At 42.7% G+C, this 19,310-nt stretch overlaps 1 protein-coding gene across 6 annotated transcripts in view; it reads right to left on the bottom strand.

The window, feature by feature from the left end:
• The window catches only part of NSD2 (nuclear receptor binding SET domain protein 2), a 521,650-nt gene that overhangs the window by 214,018 nt on the left and 288,322 nt on the right, over positions 1-19,310 (bottom strand). For all 6 annotated transcript variants that reach the window (XM_033950948.1, XM_033950940.1, XM_033950930.1 and 3 more), the window contains exon 11: positions 1,395-1,526. In XM_033950948.1, coding sequence (XP_033806839.1) covers positions 1,395-1,526 — 132 coding nt within the window. The remainder of the gene's footprint in view (positions 1-1,394; positions 1,527-19,310) is intronic.

Here is a 19,310-nt window from a genome sequence, read left to right on the forward strand (position 1 = left end):
TGCTCCCTCCTGCAAAGAATCATATAGTCGGGTCAACAGGTCAGGTTTTCAGGATATCCACAATGAATATGTATGAGATGGATTTGCATGCACTGCCCCCTTAAGATGCAAATCTGCCTCATGCATATTCATTGTGGATATCCTGAAAACCTGACTTAGCTCCAGCTCTCGAGGACCGGAATTGCCTACCCCTGCTTTAAGAAGTCTTAAATAGACTCTTCAATCTTGTGTACAATCAGGGGTTCCCTTAGAAGACTATCATTCAGTTTCCAGTGCCAGCATCTTTAAGTGTTGTAGGGCAGTGCTAGCCAATTATCAACAAAAGAGCATAGGAAGGTAGAAAACTCACTCATAAAAGGAGATTTTGGCTCAACTGGGTCGAAGCTTGTGCTCTAACCAGCCATGTGACATCACCGGAAGCCTCGATATAACACTTTCTTCACCAGAAGCCAAAGTAGATAAAAAATTAAAAAACAGTTTTTTTTCCTATTACACTTTGAACCATATTTAAAAAAAAAAAAAAAATACTCTTAGCCCCCTTTACCTGATTATTATTATTATAATAATTTTGAAAATTTCTTTAATGAACCAATGCTGCCTGGGATCTCCTTTTACACCATATTCTTTCTGCTCTCCTTAACTGCTTCTTTAATCAACTTCAAGCCACAGTGATACTAAGATGTAGCGTTCCAGATGAAAAGGTTGGGAAGAAAATGGTCCTTATGTGCAGTTTCTTTAAAACTCAGGAATGCAAAAATAAGCCAGGAAAATATGTAGATACCAAAGATAAATTACATGGATACGTGAATATATTTACAACTTATTTGAAAGCACTACTACATACATTTCTTTGTGAAAATTTGCTGGTACCCACACAGTAAAAGCAATTCACATATTACTTACACATTTAACACCATTATAAAATTTTCCTTTTATGCTGTTGCTTAAGGGGGTGGCTAATTTTCACTGATTCCAAAATCACAGCTCATTTACAACATTTGTTTAAATATAGAAAATGCCTTTTTAAGGTTGGGAAGAAATAGAGACCTACAAATGTGGCACACAAAAGTTTAAATATTTGTGATTTGAAAGCTTTATTCCAGTAAGCTATTATTCCTCCCACTTTCATCGATCATATTTCAGAAAAAAATGAAAGCAAACAGCTTCTTCAATAACCTAATTGTCCATGGGATAGAATAACATTTTGAGAACTTTCACAAGAGCTTAATTATTTTCTCCCCTTCCTGGTTCCACCAAACTCAAAGATTTCATTGCTTCTTTGTTAAGTCTTAAGAGTTTTTTTATTATCATGAATAAGTGACATTTTTGTTACAGATTGATATACAAATATCCAAGAAAATGTCACAAAATGGTTAACAAAACTGCTTTCTTACCTGGCATACATATTCTTTTTTTGCTGCTCGTTCATATCTGTTTGTTTTGTATGATATTGACAGTTCTGTGTGGGTCTCATCAGCACTTTCATATGGGGACTCTGATCGTTCATCTGCTTGACCATCTGAGATCTAATAAATAAAATACACATCACAATTGGTTAGTAAAATTGCTTTTCATCTGGCTGAAAACAGAAAATAGCAGCATTTTGCTCCAAAACAAGGGCACAAAATAGCACATTCAATGGCGTATTAACACATGCAACAGTAAAGCACAAACTCAAATCCTCTCTAAAATAAAACAGTACCAATAAAATAAATATGGACTAGAACTGCATCATTTAACTTATTATTTGGTTATCTAAGACATCTTTACACTTTTTTCACTTGAAATAGGGAATTATATATATACAAAATCAAAATAATATACATGTCTCCCTTTGTATTCGCAAGTTCAGCATTCACAACTTCAGTTATTCACGAGTTTTCCTTCAATAATTAAAGATGAATATTTTGCGGTCATAAGTTACTATAAGCTAAATTTTGTAAAATGTTAAAGTTTGGTACCTTTTAGAATGCCACTCTGTCTTCAAACAAAGCAGCCAAGGAGCAGTTAAGCGTTTTCAGATCTGAGAGAATAGCTTCTCTCACGCAGTTTCTTCTCACCTGGGACAGAGCTGCCCCTGCCCCGGAGTGACATCATCCAAGGGAGCCAAAAAGTCAGCACTGAATTAGTGTGTGACTGTAAATTTACTGCAGCTACACCAGAGGGAAAAAAACTGCCTGTATGAAATTTCCTTGGGCCAGTTTGTTGGGAATTCTGAGGAACAGCTGGGCATTTTCAGGCCCAGGACAGAGCTGACTCCGCCCCCCCCCCCCCCACATATGGCATCATCCTGGGGTGCCGAGAGAAAAAGCCAGTGCCAGAGAAGTTGCAGCTACCCCAGAACCGTATGAAATTAGAGGGCACTGTCCAATACAGTATTAGCCTCCTCCCAGCTGCCTAAATTTCACAAATTACCCAATTCTGCTGGGGTATTTTTTTTTTTTTTTTTTGTAATGTTCTTCTCACCAGGAATGATGTAAGGAAGAGATTTAAGAGGGTGATAACACTGATTTCATGGAGAGAGATATCACAAGATGAGACCACGTGAGTGAGGTTGCTTTGTTTGGAGACAAAGAGAACAGCAATTAATGGGCAGCGCATACTGCATATTTATTTAGTGAACTCTAACTTTTTACAAACTTTAACTTCACCATATCTTGTATTGTCTCTCCTTCAGGGTTAGGTCTCCCTCCATATCTGCACTACTAGCAACTTTGTTCATGTTAGATTATATGCATTATGGCTACAAAGTAAAAAGCTCTTAGTGCTACCGAAAGTGTTCCCAAAGTGAAGACCTTACCATAAAAGGTTAAATTATTGAACACGCTTCGTAAAGTGAAGCAATACCAGATGAAGAAGAGAAGAGAGAAGAAGCAGAAGAACAGGTCTGCGTAGGTTCAATGCTGTCATGGATTATTTTTATGACAGCGACTCATCCATAGTAAGTGCCTTGAGGGTGAAGGAGTTAGCAGAAGCAGCAATGTCTACAAACATGAATATGTATAAAATGAAGAAGCAAAAGAGCTAGACTGAAGTCACAAAGATACCAAGAGTCCCTGCCTATCCATTCACCTCTTCCATATCAGTCACATAAGAGGAAGCACCCCCTTTGTCTCCTCTTCCTCCTGCACCACATACTAAACATGTACAGGATGATGAGGATGAAGACACCAAAGATTCACTTCCACTGCCTGAATAGGCACCTAAGTGCTTGTTTATCCTCTTCAATTCCTCTCCTCCTCCTCTTGCACCCATGTGGAACATATACAGGATGACGAGGATAAAGACACCATCTGAATAAATGATTGGTATGTGCTACAGAATTATGTTCAACATTATTAAGAATTATATGAATACATTACAGTATATGACCCTGTATTTAACAAAAGCAAAGAAATGGGCTTTAGATCTTTCTGTTCCTTGATATTTTGTATATTGGTAGATTTTCCATTATTTAATGAGATTTTATGCGTGTACATAGTCAGTTCTATAATACTTGAATTGTACTGCTAAAGCGTACAATACAAGACCTTGTTTATACTATAAAGTACAGTACATAATGAATTTCATACTTTTTTATACATTAGAGGAAAAAAGTTAAGTTGATGAAAAATGACCAGTGGTAATTTCAATAGTAAATACAGTAATAAATTAAACTTTAAACTGCCACTGTTACTGGCTTCCAAGGCTACCATTTTCAGGTGGATCTGTATGGCCATTTCCACAGCTTATGTGGCAAAAGAAGACACCCCCTCGCAGTGCAGGCTCATTCTACCAGAGAATTTTCATCTTCTTGGGCAGAGTCGTCGGCTGCTTCTCTGGATGAGATTTGCAGGGCTGCTATCTGGTCCGTCTTGTAGGGATGGAGATCTAAGTTCTGATCCAGGGCATCAGAACACAGGCAAGGTCAACACACAGGCAGTTCTGAACCTGGCCAGGTCGGCACACTGATCTAGGCCCTGTGTACGGATCTAGGCCTTGTGTGACTGGATAGGCTTGAATTAAATCTTTCATGGCCTCTGTGGCTAATTGCCCTTCCTCTCTGGCCTTTTTTATCATTGCTTGAAACATGCTTAAAGGTTGCGCCAATGTTTCTGCCTTTTATTTCTTTAAAGGAGCTGGGGATACCTGTGCTGGAGGTATGATTTTTGGATATGTGTTCTGACTTGAGTAGTCAGGTGGGGGAACAGTTAATGAAACCGTTGCCACCTTGGAATGCACCTCTGTCCCTACCATTTCCAAGGCACGCTCACACTGAGGCCATAACATTAATATGGCTGCCGAGGCCATAGGCTCAGCATACAAAACTTTCACGACTCTAAGCCAATCTTCTAATTTTAATAATCCCTTTTCTGGATACTGGGAGCAGTGCTCTCCTATCTCTTGTACTAAACAGTTTAACTGTGAATCAGAGGCCTCTCTATCTGTATGTCTCAGAACATACGTCAATTCTTTCACATGAGCACGCTGTAAATCTGACAGGGAATTGGCCATACTTACTCGAAGGGATCCCGGAGGATGAGGTGCACCAAGTCTAATCATCAGACGGAGCAAGTAGGGCGAGGGTCAGCAAAAGTCCCTGTTTCCCGGCGCCACTTGTAGGAATTCCACACAGGAAACAGAGTCAGGAAGGAGGTGCTGCCAGGGACTAGCTCCGAGTCCCTTTTTATTATGCTTCTAAGCTAATGACATCATAATAACTCCCTCGTTTACACATCTCATGATTGGTGGGTACAAAGGTACATGCTTTTACATTGGTGGATACAAAGAAAGATACATGCTTATACATCATGATCACCCTCCCTTTACCGCATGCTTTTACCTCGTGATCATCCTTCAACTCAGCACTTAGACAAGGGCCTGATTAACACATGGACAGAGCCTGAGTCTTTGCACATATGCAATGCCTGTATAATGCCTGTCAACTGATGTCCTTTCCAAATAAGGACAGCTCAAATAAGATAAGCATGTGACAGTCCAAAGGTTATAATGCATGCTTCTTGATTAGCCTTAAGCTTACATAGGCAAAGTCTGATTGTTGCCCATATAAAGGATAAGGGTAAACCTGTGTCAGGTTAATATGTGACAAGGGTCTTGTGACAAGATGCTAGTATTTTCCTTTTCTTAGAATGGCTGCATGGCAAGAAGGGAGAGGGAATGGGAATAATTCATAATTCTTTCACAGGGGTTCAGATCCTCACACAAGGCCTAGATCCATACACAGGGCCTAGATCCATACACAGGGCCTAGATCCATACACAGGGCCTAGATCAGTGTGCCGACCTGGCCTGGTTCAGAACTGCCTGTGTGTTGACCTTGCCTGTGTTCTGATGCCCTGGATCAGAACTTAGATCTCCATCCCTACACCGCCTTACATACGTTTACCAAATTTTACAGGATCAATGTGTTGGCCAAGCAGGATGCAGCTTTTGGTGTCTCTGTTTTGGCAGTAGAGCCCACTGATGAGCCATCAGTCCCACCCTGAATTTTCGGGACTGCTCTGTTACATCCCATTGGTCCCAGAATAAAGTGACATTGTACAAGAATGAAAGATTAGGTTCTTACATTTGCTAATCTTCTTTCTTGCAAATCCACACTTTATTCCGGGAACCCGCCCTATACCTTGCTGATTCACCGATAATCAGCCTTTATATATTCTGGCAAGCTGGATTTCTGTTTTTGACAAGCCTTTATAAGAGTGCCATCAGAATGGCTTCAGCACTTAGTTTTTGGCGCCCCCTTCTGACAGTGCAGGCTGTGTCTCCTTGAAGCACTGTTTTGTTGTTCAGGTTTCAAATGTTTTATGACCTGTTCTCTCATTATTCATTGTTGCATTTGTTGATATGAGCAGAATTGACTTATTTGTCTGGGAGTGTTCCCGTTCCCCTTTCTCTCTTGTTCTTATCCTCTACAGTTCCTGGCTGCTTTAAGACTAACTGATGTTCACAAGGACAGTGATGAGGTAAGAGGGGAAGGGGTTTAACCCTCTGAAGTTTGAGGCTTCCTATAAAATCCTGGCGGGTGGAGGGAAATAACCCACTGGTCCCAGAATAAAGTATGGATTTACAAGAAAGACTAGCAAAGGTAAGAACCTAATCTTTCGATACATAATAAAATGCATGACTATAAAAATAATAATTAAAAATAATGCAAGGAAAAACACATTATTACTAATCATTAAACAGATTATACTCCAAACTGGAACAATAAATGAAAGCAAGTTCGCTTGTATTAAAAGTTATTGAAAAGCCCCTCTTAATAATATGGTTTTAGTTGCCTTATAAGTACTGTATCAGATTTTAAGATAAGTATGTTGCTTTTTATGAACTTAATTGATTTAAATTTCTAGGGGTATTTTATATATCATTTAACAAGGAAATATTTCAAGTGTTTCCAAAAATTTTGATTTTTCGTGTTTATTTCTTGGGGAAAAATTCCCCCACCCCTCCAGCTTTCACATCTTGACTTAAAACCGAAATGCCATGGATTAATAAGACATATGAAGGGGGAATTTTATCAATGTTTGCTACTGTTTAGATAAACTATTTTATCACAAGGACACATTTTATGCAATAAAACCTTGAGCTAAAATAGCAGAACTTGTGGTAAAATAATCTGTCTTAACATTAGCACACATTGATAAGTTCCCCACTAAATGTCTTGAACACATTATCTAAAGGGTAACTTTAGGAATGAAATGGCTTAAAACTTATCCTAGATTGTAGTTTAAATATAGATGCTCAGATTAAACATAGTCATATAATAGATGGTGGCAGATAAGAGACCTGCATGGTCCATTCACTGCCCAGTAAGAGAATAAACAAATTAAAATTCTTCCCAGCAAAGCAACAAAAAATAAAATATGGACAGCCACATTGATGAGAATATTTGTATTATCTAATTGGACTATTAACGTTATCTTTACTTAAGCATGCCTTTAAAGAGTCAGAAAAACTACAGAATGATGCTTGTTTACTGTGTCGATTCCAATTAGTCTTCTCTTGAGCCGTATATATTGAGCACTCTTGTGCCGCACATCTTTCGTGAACAGCTAAGTACGCGCCTCTAACAACAAAGTTTTCATCAATGAAACGTATCTTGCCTGCCATACTCATTTTCAGTTTACTAATCAGCAGTTCAATAATTACTATGCTCTCCCAAACGTTCCAGATACCAGTAATCTGGAATCAACGCCAGGATAATGTGCTAAACACATAGAAATCTCTAACTGAACCACTCATGAGGCTTCTGCCTCCTCAAATACAACTCCTCCTAGATTTGGTCTGATTAATTCAAGATCAATTAAATTGAAGCACAATTTCCTACTTGATAACATTCTCATGCAAAATCTTGATTTTCTATGCATTACGGAAACATGATTGCCCAAGGAAGAAGCCTATCTTGCCTACACTTGTCCACCATCTTATCTTTATAACAATCGTTTAGAGAAAAAAGAGGGTGGACTTGCCATTATTCATCGTACTTCTCTTATAATGGACATTGAACATTCTCATCAAACAATTCTCCGCTTGAATTCATACAGTTTAAACTTGCTAATGATCCCTCCATATGCTGTTTACTTGTATATTTACCTCCATACATCTGTAGAGATAAGATTACTCTCATTCAATCACTCATTTTTGACTTTTGTACTTCCACCTCAAAGCCTATACTACTAGGTGACTTCAACATTCACTTTGAGGACCTACATAATTCATTTACAGCTGAACTATCTACTCTATTTTCTGACTTGAGTTTGCATCCTCTGATAACATCTCCAACTCAGAAAGCAAGTCATACTTTGGATATAGTGCTTGTTCCAACTTCTCTTATTTCCAACGTTTCAATAAGCTCTAACAAATCCATGACATGGTCTGATCACAACTTCATTACCTTTACTTATCTTATAAACAAATGTACATTTAGTGATACTTCAAAAACAATCATGTACCGTGACAACAGCAAACTACAGGTTACAGATATTCAAGAAATTTTTAGTCTAAAGAAAGAAGGCGGCATAGACCCAACAATAGATGATAAGGTTTCAGCTTGGAACGCGTCAATTAAATCACTGATAGATGCCTTAGTCCCTTACCAGTCTCGCACAATTTTGGCTTAAAAAAAAAAAAAAAAAGGCAAAAATCACACTACAAAAAAAAAACCAAATGCGTGGCTTAGAAAGAAAATGGTGTAAACACAAATCCCTAATAAACTTAAATAAATACAGAATGCAATACTATAAAAACAAACTTAATGACACAAAAAAGAAATTCTACTCTAATCTCATTTCAAAAATCAAACACACTTCGGCATTATATGCCATCATCAAATCTCTTTCAGCGGACAAAGAAAAAAAAAGATTACAATACTAAAAGCAACACTCCATCTGTCCAAGAACTAACCAATTTTTTTTTTTAATCAAAAAAATTCAAAAAATAAGATCCACTCTTCCTCAACAAACTAACAGAAAACCTTTTTCCAAGAAGGAAGAGGACTTTAACCTCTCTTTCTCTACATGCTTGCATTTTTAAATTCCATCACTAGCTGAAATACAATGAACAATGATGACCATGAATCTAAAAGGTTCTTCTTCCTGCCCTATCTAAATTAAACCGACCCTATTGAAAATAGTTACCTCAATAAAATTACTAGGAGTTAATCTTCAACTCCAACTTGACTTATCACGAACAAATTAGTGCAGTAGTCAGAAAATGTTTCTACAGATTTAGGATGATCCACTCACTACCAAAAATCTTGGGATCCACATCTAGTAACATATTAATTAATTCATTAATTATTTCCAGCCTTGATTACTGTAATGCCCTATACAAGGGCATTACCCAGAAAGAGCTACGCATTCTTCAAATAATTCTAAATACTTCAATCAAGATTATCACTAACAAAAAAATGAACACGTAACCCCGTTGCTGAAAAACAAAACAAAACAAAACACCCACTGGTTAACAGTCACAGAATCACATATAAAATTCTCCTTTTGACCTTTAAAACCTACAAATTGTCCCGAATTCATAAACAGACTATTAATTCCCTACAATCCTTTTAGATCCCTCCGCTCTCTCATCATCTTCTATCTGTTCCCTCAATTAATCAAATCTATACATTGCGTACATCCATCTTTCCAGTCACTGCCCCTTTGCTATGGAATTCTGCCCCTATTGATTTAAGAGAGGAAACAACACTGAGTCGGTTTAAATCTAAATTAAAGATATTTTTATTTAAAGATGTATTCAATGTTTGATCGTCGTTGTCAGGACATTTTATAACTTGCTATTTTCATAGGTTTTTAACACCACTCGTCCTTCTGTTCTTACCTTTTATGTTCTCTTTTCTATTTTGATATTGTAGTTCCTCCCCTTTTCGTTCTCCTATTGTATCTGTAAGTATATAAAGTATGTCCTATTCATGACCCCTTTATGTGTAGGTCTTTGTAAAAACCCTACTTATTTTTATGTACACCGTCTTGAAACTTAGTATAGGCGATTTATCAAATTTTTAATAAAACTTGTAATCTTAAACTTGTAGGGCAAAATACAGAAATCAAATTTTTCCAATCATGAAACTATTACTATGACTAATTATTTCCATAGCACTACTAGACTTATGCAGCATTGTACACATTATAGAAGCTACAGCATCTTAGTGACATCCATTCCCAGCTGCTTTAGTTCCATGTTGCTGAGTTGCTATACACCAATGTGATAGGAGGACGCAGGACATCTGCAGTAGAGCATTGGGTCTTTTAAAAATACATAGGGATTAATCATTGTTAGAAACTGAAACTGTTCCATTCAAGCTTTTTAAAATAGAGCAAGCATTTTAACACTGTAAGCCCATTAGGGATAGAGTCACCTGAATAAAGTCACCACTTCCATGCTTCCAAAGTCACATACATCCACTTCTGTGCATCTACACATCCACACCAACTTTCCATGTTCTTCCAGTTCTGCTGTCCTCAGATATCCATACTGCCCTATTCACACCCTACATATCTATACATAAGATACACTTTCTTGCTGACAAATGCACAACATACCACCCACATTCATATACCGTATTTTCACGCATATAACGCGCGCGTTATACGCGTTTTTACCTACCGCGCATACCCCCAGGTGGGACCTAAGGCTCCAGGGCCTATTCTGATTGGCCCACGCGCCTTAGGCCCCACCAGTAGGCGGAGCTTTGGGACGGATGGGCCAATCCGGCCTCATTCCGTCGTTGGCTGCCTGCCGGACAGGCGGGTTTGGCTCCCGTCTGTCCGGCCAACTACCAAAGGTACGGGGAAGGGGGGTGGGGGTGTCGTGGGGGTCGGCCAGGGGGGTCGCGGGTCGGCTGGGGGGGCGGTCGGAGGTTCTTGGGGGGGGCGGTCGTTAGAGGGAGGGGGGTTTGCGTCGAGGGCAGGAGGGCCTGGAATCCCTCCTGCCCGTAATGTAGTGCGGGGTGGGGGTAGGGGGTCGCCGTGGCCAGGAGGGTTTGGGCTCCCTCCTGGCCCGATATTGTCGGGGAGTCGGCCGGGCAAGAGGGCTTGGGCTCCCTCTTGCTCCGATCGCGGGTGCGGGTGGGAGCGCGTGCGAGCGGTCGTTCGGGGTGGGGGTGCGAGCGGTCCTGCTGGGGGGGTGAATCGGGCGTCGGGCGGGGTGGGAACTATGTAGAAAAACTTTTGTATCTCGTGGGCTCTTATTAGACTCTCTGCTGTGTCTTCCAGAAGGGAGGATATTTAGTGGGCAAGCCATAAGCTTCTAATAAAAGCATTTATGAGGGGGCGGTCGGAGGTTCTTGGGGGGGGGGGGCGGTCGTTGGAGGGAGGGGGGTTTGCGTCGAGGGCAGGAGGGCCTGGGATCCCGTAATGTAGTGCGGGGTGGGGGTAGGGGGTCGCCGTGGCCAGGAGGGTTTGGGCTCCCTTCTGGCCCGATATTGTCGGGGAGTCGGCGGTCCTTCGGGGTGGGGGTGCGAGTGGTCCTGCCGGGGGGGGAGGGGCAGGGCGGGTAAACGGAGAGTCGGGGAGGGCGAAAGGAGAGTCGGGGCGGCCAGAGGAGAGTCGGGGCGGGCGAAAGGAGAGTCGGGGTGGCCAGAGGAGAGTCGGGGCGGGCGAAAGGACAGTCGGGCAGCATGCACGTTATACCCGTGAGCGCGGTATACAAAAGTTTTTATACATAATATCGTGGTTTCTGCGCGCTATACCCCTGTGCGCGTTATACACGGGTGCGCGTTATCTGCGTGAAAATACGGTACTCACATTCTTTCATCTGTATACTTAATGCCAACCACATGTACTTATGTTTACATGCTTTTTTACCTATAAATATTAAGACTGTACTTTGATTAAAAATTTTAATCACACAATCATCTAATATAATAAAGCCCTAAGCGCGCATGCGCTCTCCCACCTGCGTGCTCCCGTTTTCCGTGCGCAGGGGCACCGCAGGTGGGAGTGCACATGCGCAAGAATCCTCCGAGGCGGATGTCGGCCACGGCAGCTGTCGGCAGCTGCAGACCGCAGCGGCGGCTGGCGGCGGCTGAAGGTTGCACCAGCGGCTGTCGGCAGCTGAATGCCGAGTGACATTCTGTTGACATTGAAATATGGCCAATGTGCTCCGGATGGTTCTTGTGACCCATTTCTCCAAGCCTGTAGGTAACTGTCCCCTTTCCCAATCCTATCACGATAGGATGACTGTGACCAAAGAATAGCAATCTAAGAGCTGGACTAGCTCTCGCCCTTGCCACACACTTCCCCAGCCATCTTTCATTGCCTCCCCAGTCTGTGGGTTAAGGCAGTCCTAGATGCTCAAGGTCATTTCAGTTAAACGATAATAAATAAATAAAAGAGCTAAAACCAAAAAATGTAAATGCAAAGAAAGCGGAAGCTATCCCAGAGCAAACTAACCTGCTAACTCTATTAACCATTTCACTTTACCCATTGCCAAAATCACTAAACAAAACAGGTTGTGTAAACTCAACAATGGGGGCAAAAATAAAAATACCCCCTCCGTTTATATGAATACAAACCTAGAGAAAAATTCACAAGTAAATTAAAATTCCATACTTTACTCCTGGTGGAATTCTGCGCAACTGTGCAGTGCAGAATTTGCACAGAATTTCCCATCCACACAGAATTCTGCACTAGGTATGTAGAATTCCGTGCAGACCTTCCTTTTCATGCGGTCGAGTCATCTTCCGTACGCCTGTGCCTGCTCTTGATCGACAACTCTCCCCTCCCCAGTGTGGATCTGGCTCTCTCCGATTGGCAATCCCCTCCCCCTTCAGTGCGGATCAGCATGTCTTACCCGCACCCTCCCAAAGCAGCAACAGCAATGGTGGCCAGCTGGCAGAGGCAGCACCATGAAATGCTCTCTTGCGCTCTTTTTTTTTTCGCACGGAAAACAGGAGCACGCAGGTGGGAGTGCGCATGCGCGCTTAGGGCTTTATTATATTAGATTAATTCAGGGTAGAAATGCTAGACTTAGGGAGGGGACTAAGGGTGGGGAAAAAGGAGCAGGGCAAAGGTTGGAGGTAAAGGACAACAGGAATTGACGGTAAGAGGCTAGCCAGGAGTGGCAAGAACAGAATGCAAGTGAATTGGGTATAAGGTAGGGTCTAAGCACTCACTAAAATTGCAAAATATTGCCAGAAACATAGTAGAGAATGTCAACACAGTTTATGAGTCGCAGAAGACAGGCATGCTTATAGCGCATGCAAAATTCTGCACAGATCTTTGGCGGTGTCAGGATCTGCACCATGTCCAGAACACGCTTTCTATGACAATTCTCACAATATGCCCCTGCTCCGCCCCCTCGCCTCTTTTTTGATGCAGAAAAAAAAGGACCAATTATCCTATATAATAAAAGGCTAACTCGCGCATGCGCAGTTCTATTTGCGTGTTCCGTGCGCTGTAGGTCTGTGGCCGAAGGAGTGCGCATGCGCGCGAATACGTCACCACCCGATCGCCTCCACAAGCCGGACCGCAGCCACACGACGTTCTCCGTTTCTCCTGTCGCCGCCGCCGATCTCCGTTTCGCCTTTGCCGCCCACCCCCTTCTCTTCACGCGGGCCCGAATGGCGATTACAGCAGCGTGTACATCAGTCTCCACACGCTGCTTCGGGCCCTTCTGCCCTGATTTGCTCTGCCGCGTCTCTGATGATGTCATCAGGGACGTGCCAGAGTAAATCAGGGCAGAAGGGCCCGAAGCAGCGTGTGGAGACTGATAAAAGCGCTGCTGGAATCACCACCTTTGTAGTCCGGCCCGCGGGAAGGGGAAGGGACGGGGGGGGTAGAGGAAACGCTAATGCTGCTGCACAGGGAACTGGGGGGGGGAGGGAAATGGAGGGGAAGGGAATGTTGCTTTGGACGGACAGACAGACAGAGAGAGGAAGGGAAACACAAAGAAAATAAGAAATACACAGGGGCAGGTGCTCAGGGAACTGGTGTGGGGGGAGGGAAATGGAGGGGGATGGAATGCTGCTTTGGATAGGCAGAGAGAGGAAGGGAAACACAAAGAAAATAAGAAAGGCACAGGGAACTGGTGTGGGGGGAGGGGGATAGAATGCTGGACAGACAGAGAGAGGAAGGGAAACACAAAGAAAATAAGAAAGACACAGGGGCAGGTGCACAGGGAACTGGTGTGGGGGGAGGGGGATGGAATGCTGCTTTGGACAGACAGACAGAGGGAGGAAGGGAGACAGAAAGGAAAGAAGAAAGACACAGGGTCAGGGAGATACACAGAAAGACAGACAGGCAAAGGGGGCCAGGGACAGAGACAGACAGAAAGGACAGCGGGAGCCGCGTCAGGAGGGGTGCGGGATGCGGCAGTGGGAACTTTTCCAATGGGTGCAACTGGGCAGCTGTCGGGAACCTCTGATCAGGGGCAGAGCAAGGTAAGAGTATCATAGGGATAAGAAGGAGGAGGGAGGATAAAAAAGGAAGGGATGCCTACTGCTGGACAGGGGGAGAAGGAAAGAGATGCTGATGGACAGGGGAGGTGAAGAAAAAACAACGGAGGACTAATGTTGGACAGGGGGAGAAGGAAAGAGGTGCTGCTGGACAGGGGGGAGGTAAAACAAAGGGAGAAGGGCTGCTGCTGCATAAGGAGAGCAGTGAAGGGGTGGTGGACACAGTGGAGGTAAAAGGAAGGGAAAATGGACAGGGGGAGCAGGCAAGGGGTGGTAATGGACAGCCAAGGAAAAAGAAAGGCAGAAAGAAAGAAAGCGGCTAAGGAGAGAGAGAGAGAGAAAAATAGACAGACACACACACATATGTTCTAGCACCCGTTAATGTAACGGGCTTAAAGACTAGTGCCTTTATAGAATCATACACAGCATAGGAGGATGTTGGCCGCCGCAGCTGTCGGCATTTGAAGGCCACCGCGGCTATAGGCCGCGGTGGCAGATGGCAGAGGGAAGGATGACAAGGGGCATGTTGGAACACAGAAGGGAGGAGGGTTGAATTTGGACAGGAAGGGAGGAAGAGAGGGTGCGTTGGCACAGGAAGGGAATGGAGAGACAGGACCTTGGTTTGTTAAGTATGTCTTGGGGAAGGACAGAAGGGGACAGGAAAGGGAAATGGTAGGACCACTGCTGCTTTGGGCACTGAGAAAGGAAAAGTTGGTACGTCAAGACTGCTGCTGCCGCCTTGGGTAAGTAAAGAACCTGTCAGGTGAAAGGTGAGGTGGTGGGACTGGGATCAATGGGAGGCAGGGTCCGGGCATGATAGAGGCGGGGCATGGGTGGGGTCAGAGTCAGGGTCTAGGTGGGGCTATTCTAGCACCTGTTACTGTAATGAATGTAATGGGCTAAAACACTAGTGATTAATAATATGATCCAAAATGTAAAAGATTTGAAATAAATTTAGCGTGTATAGTCCTACTAAAAATAAAATCTAGTGTTTTTTTTAATTTTTATAATTGTTTCCCCTCCATGGACACCATCTCTTTCCATTTCCCTCTTATCCTCTGCTGCCCCACTGGCCAGACATCCACAGCCAGTCACCTCTGCCACCCTCAGACACACCGCGCAGCATACCTGGCAGAGGAACGCAGTCTGGCCCCGATCCCGGGTGTGCCTCGAAAGAACCACGCAGCCTGTGCTTGACCCACTAGTGAACAAACCTGGGTGAGCTAGCTCCCAAGGGAATGGTCCCTGAGCCCTAATCTGACATGCAGGCTGTCCAGAGGGCTTCCTGACAAGAAGGGAACCATCCAGAAGCAGACTTTTCCCAAAGGTCTGCGATTTCCCAGTCAGAGCTGTTCCCGCAGGGAACCTCCACAGCACAAGGATGAAAACTGTACACGCAAAGACTGAAATTACACAAAATAAAACACTAGCAAAAAAGAGAAACTCCTACAGCCTGGCTTGTAGAGAGAACTGATGTTCGCAGGGCCAGTGATGAGATAAGAGGGGGAGGGGTTTAAGCCTCTGAAGTTTGAGACTTCTTACAAAGTCCTGGCAGGTGGAGGGAAATAACCCACTGGTTCAAGAATAAAGTGGGATTCTACAATAATTGTAATTATTATCCTCCAAGAAGGGCACAAGGTATAAATTTTAAATAAAGAAAAATAAAAGCAGCACAAAGGTAAACATGACTCCAAATGCCTTATGCCTAATCTGGGTAGCCCTAGAGAAAAATCTTAGGCCTAAGTCATTAGGTCCAATTGTAATCTAGTTCCATGACAAAGAGTAAGCAACAAGGAAAGATTAGGTTCTTAACTTGCTAATCTTCTTTCTTGTAAACAGGAATAGTAGGCTTGACTATCAGGTTAAACCTCCACTAGCTGCAAGGGTTATAGAGAGCCCACTGTTTGTTTTCATGCTCCATCTCCCATCACTTTGGGAGAAGTTCCATCCCTTCATTCGGTACCAAAGCTTCTAGCGAGTCCTGGCGTGCAAACATAAGAGAGGGGTGCAGGGAAACTCCCCGAAACTACATAAGTTTGTTCTGCTCTAAATGAAAACATTAAACAATGCTGATTAAACAAGCTGGTAATAAAAAGAACCACCTACCTGTGTGCCATCTGCACCAAAAGTTCTGGTGCTCTTATGAGTGAATTCTTCTTCATTCCTGACCCTAGCGGGCAGGCAATAGAAACAAGACATCTTACTAAGAAGGTATGTCTGAACAGAAAGCAAGCTAGTATATATCAGACAGGATGGATGTCAAGACTACCATTCCTATTTACAAGAAAGACAATTAAGACGGTAAGAACCTAAATCTTTAATTCTTGTGCAACAGGACTGGTAGTCTTGGGAGAGATGAGCATACTGTCAGTACTGAGCACCCAAAAGCAGTGTCCAGCCCAGCTACCACATTCATCCTGTAAAATTTAGTGAACATATGAAGACTGACCTGCAAATCTCTGCAGGCGAGACTGCTCTAGATTCTGTCCAAGATGACGCAACACTGTGAGTGGAGTGCACCTTCACTGCCACTGGAGACTGCTTTCCAATCCAATATAGGCAGAAGACATGGTCATCCTGATCTACCTGGATATTGTAAGATTAGGTTTATACCTTTGATAATCTTCTGTTAGTCCCTAGAGGATTCCACACATTAGGTGTTCAGTCTGCGTGTTGCAGAAATCCACATCTTTTCTAAACACATGCTCCACTCCCTTGGCCTGAGAGTTAGTAAACAATCACAGTTAAGACAGAGAGGGTGGGTAATATGGAATCCTACAGGGACTAACAGAAAGAAGATTATCGAAGGTATAAACCTAATCTTCTATTCTGTTACATCCTTTCCGGATTCCATAGGTTAGGTGACGTACAAAAACCACAGTAGCTAGGGAGGGACAGAAGAGTCTGCTTTCAAACCCGAGGTCATGAAAATGGCATCAGAGCATGCTGCTAATAACAAATTGGTAAAACCAGGCAAAAGTATGAAGAGAGGACCAAGAAGCCGCCCAGCAAATTCATCAGGATGAATCGCATGAGATTCCCCCCACAACACAGCCACACTTCTCGTCAAATGTACTTTAAGTGAGATTGGCGGCTGTTTGCCGTGGGTTACAGAAGTCGCGGAAATGGACATTCTAAATCATTGAGTGATTGAGGACTTGGAAGCAATCTGCAGTAAGAATAAAAAAGTGATCAGACAGCCTAAACTCAATAGTCCTTTCCAATAAAGAAGCAAGACCCTCTGGGCATCTAATTTGCGTTAAGATCTCCAAACCTGTTAGATGAAATGCAGGCAACCTTACCTCCTGGTTGACTTAGAAAGCCGAAACCATCTTTGGCAAGAAGGAAAGTACAGTACGGAGGAAAACACCTGTGACCGTAACATGGAGAAAGGGTTCCCTGCATGAAAGAACATAAGCTCCAAAATACACCATGCTGAGAAAATGGTGACTAGAAAAAGTGTCTTGATTGTTAGGTTCAGAAGAAATTTATCCTTTAGTAGTTCAAAATGGCCTCGCCAAGGCTCTGTAAAATGATGTTAAGATTCTACAAACCACCTCCTTTATCAGCTGGACAAATAATGATGGTATCGTCGGAAGACAAAGATGTAATAGCTTGATGTTGATCGCCTGTAAGGTTACTCTTTATTTGTCCCTCTTGACTTTCTAATAGCAGATATTTACATTACATTAGGGATTTCCATTCCGCCATTACCTTGCAGTTCAAGGCGGATTACAAAAGAATTTAAGGTTGGTCTGTTACAAGAAGAGATCAGTGGTCATGACAAGTGAAGGTAGAGAAGAAGGCAGGTATTTTCAGAGAGTGAGGAAGAAGATAGGTGGAAGGAAATATTCGAGACGTTAAGATTTAATCAGGGATTTCTTGAAGAGTATGGTTTTAATTTCTCATCTGAATAACTTGTAGTCTGTGGTTGTTATCAGTAGATTGGATATTTGGTTATCTAATTTCACTGCTTGAGTGGCTAGGAGGCCATCGTAAAGTTTTTTCCATTTAACTTCTTTGATTGGAGGGAGTGTGAATGGGGTGTGAGTTTTTCTATGTCTGGTTGAGGTATTATGGATGAGTCGGTTGTTCAGATAGGAAGGACTGTCTCCGTTTATGGTTTAAATAATGTGCAGTAAAATTTCAATAGTATTCTTTCCTGGATTGGTAGCCAGTGTGAGTTCATGAATGCTTCAGTAATGTGGTTGTTTCCTTAAGGAGTAGACGAATCTTAGTGCTGTATTTTAAACTGTTTGCAATTGTTTGATCATTGTTGCAGGGCAGGGGAGGTAGAGGATGTTGCAATAATCCAATATACCCAGGATAAGGGATTGTACTATGAGCTGGAATTGTGCTCTTTCAAAGAATTTACGTACTTGTTTTAGGTTTCTCATAATGGTGAAATATTTCTGTATTGTTTTGTTTATTTGCGGTTGCATGGTGCAGTATCTGTCTATTGTCATGCCTAGTAGTTTTAGGGTGGTTTGAATGGGGTAATTGATCGAGTTGATTTCTATGTTAGTAATAGTTGGGGCTTTGTTATTTTCGAGGAGGATGAATTTTGTTTTGTCTGGGTTGAGTTTCAGTTTGTGGTTTTCTATCCAGTTCGCTACTGTTTCCAGAGTTCGGTGTAGAGTGTCTGTTATGGTGATCTTTGGCTGATCCAGAGGTATGAGGATGGTGATGTCGTCTGCATAACTATAGGAGGTTATGCTTAGTTTTTCCAGGTATGTTCCGAGGGAGGCAGTATATAGGTTGAATAGAGTAGGAGATAGAGGGGAACCTTGTGGTACTCCACAGGGGTTGGACCAAGGTTCGGATTTTTCTTTATCCGATTTTACTCTGTATGTTCTGGATTTTAGGAAACCCTCAAACCATGAGAGAACTTTGTCTGAGATACCTATTGTCCAAAATTTGTAGTAGTATGTTATGGTCTACCAGATAGAATGCTGCGGTTAGGTCTAGTTGTATGAGAAGCATTCTTTTTCCTGTGCTGAGGTGTTGTCTATGTCGACAAGGGAGCCTAGTAATGTCTCTGTGCTGAAGTTGGTTCTGAAGCCAGATTGCATGGTGTCGAGTATGTTATGGTTTTCTAGGTAGGAGGTGAGAAGTTTAGCTACTAGTCCTTCTGTTAGTTTGACATATATAGTGATTGAGGCGATGGGTCTGTAGTTGGAAGGATGGTCAGTTGGACCTTTTGGATCGGGGTGATGATGATTTTGCTGAGGTTAGTAGGGAAAAGGCCGTCTCTGAGTAAGTTTTGTATCCACTGAAGGAGTAGAGTACGGAATTTTGTACTGGACGTTGTTAGGAGGTATGGTGGACAGTGGTTGAGGTCACAGGATGCTTTGCTGTACTTTTTGTAGAGTTTGTTGAATTCAGGCCATTGTATATCGGGG

This window comes from Geotrypetes seraphini, chromosome 1 (assembly GCF_902459505.1).
Source record: "Geotrypetes seraphini chromosome 1, aGeoSer1.1, whole genome shotgun sequence".
NCBI classification, from domain to species: domain Eukaryota; kingdom Metazoa; phylum Chordata; class Amphibia; order Gymnophiona; family Dermophiidae; genus Geotrypetes; species Geotrypetes seraphini.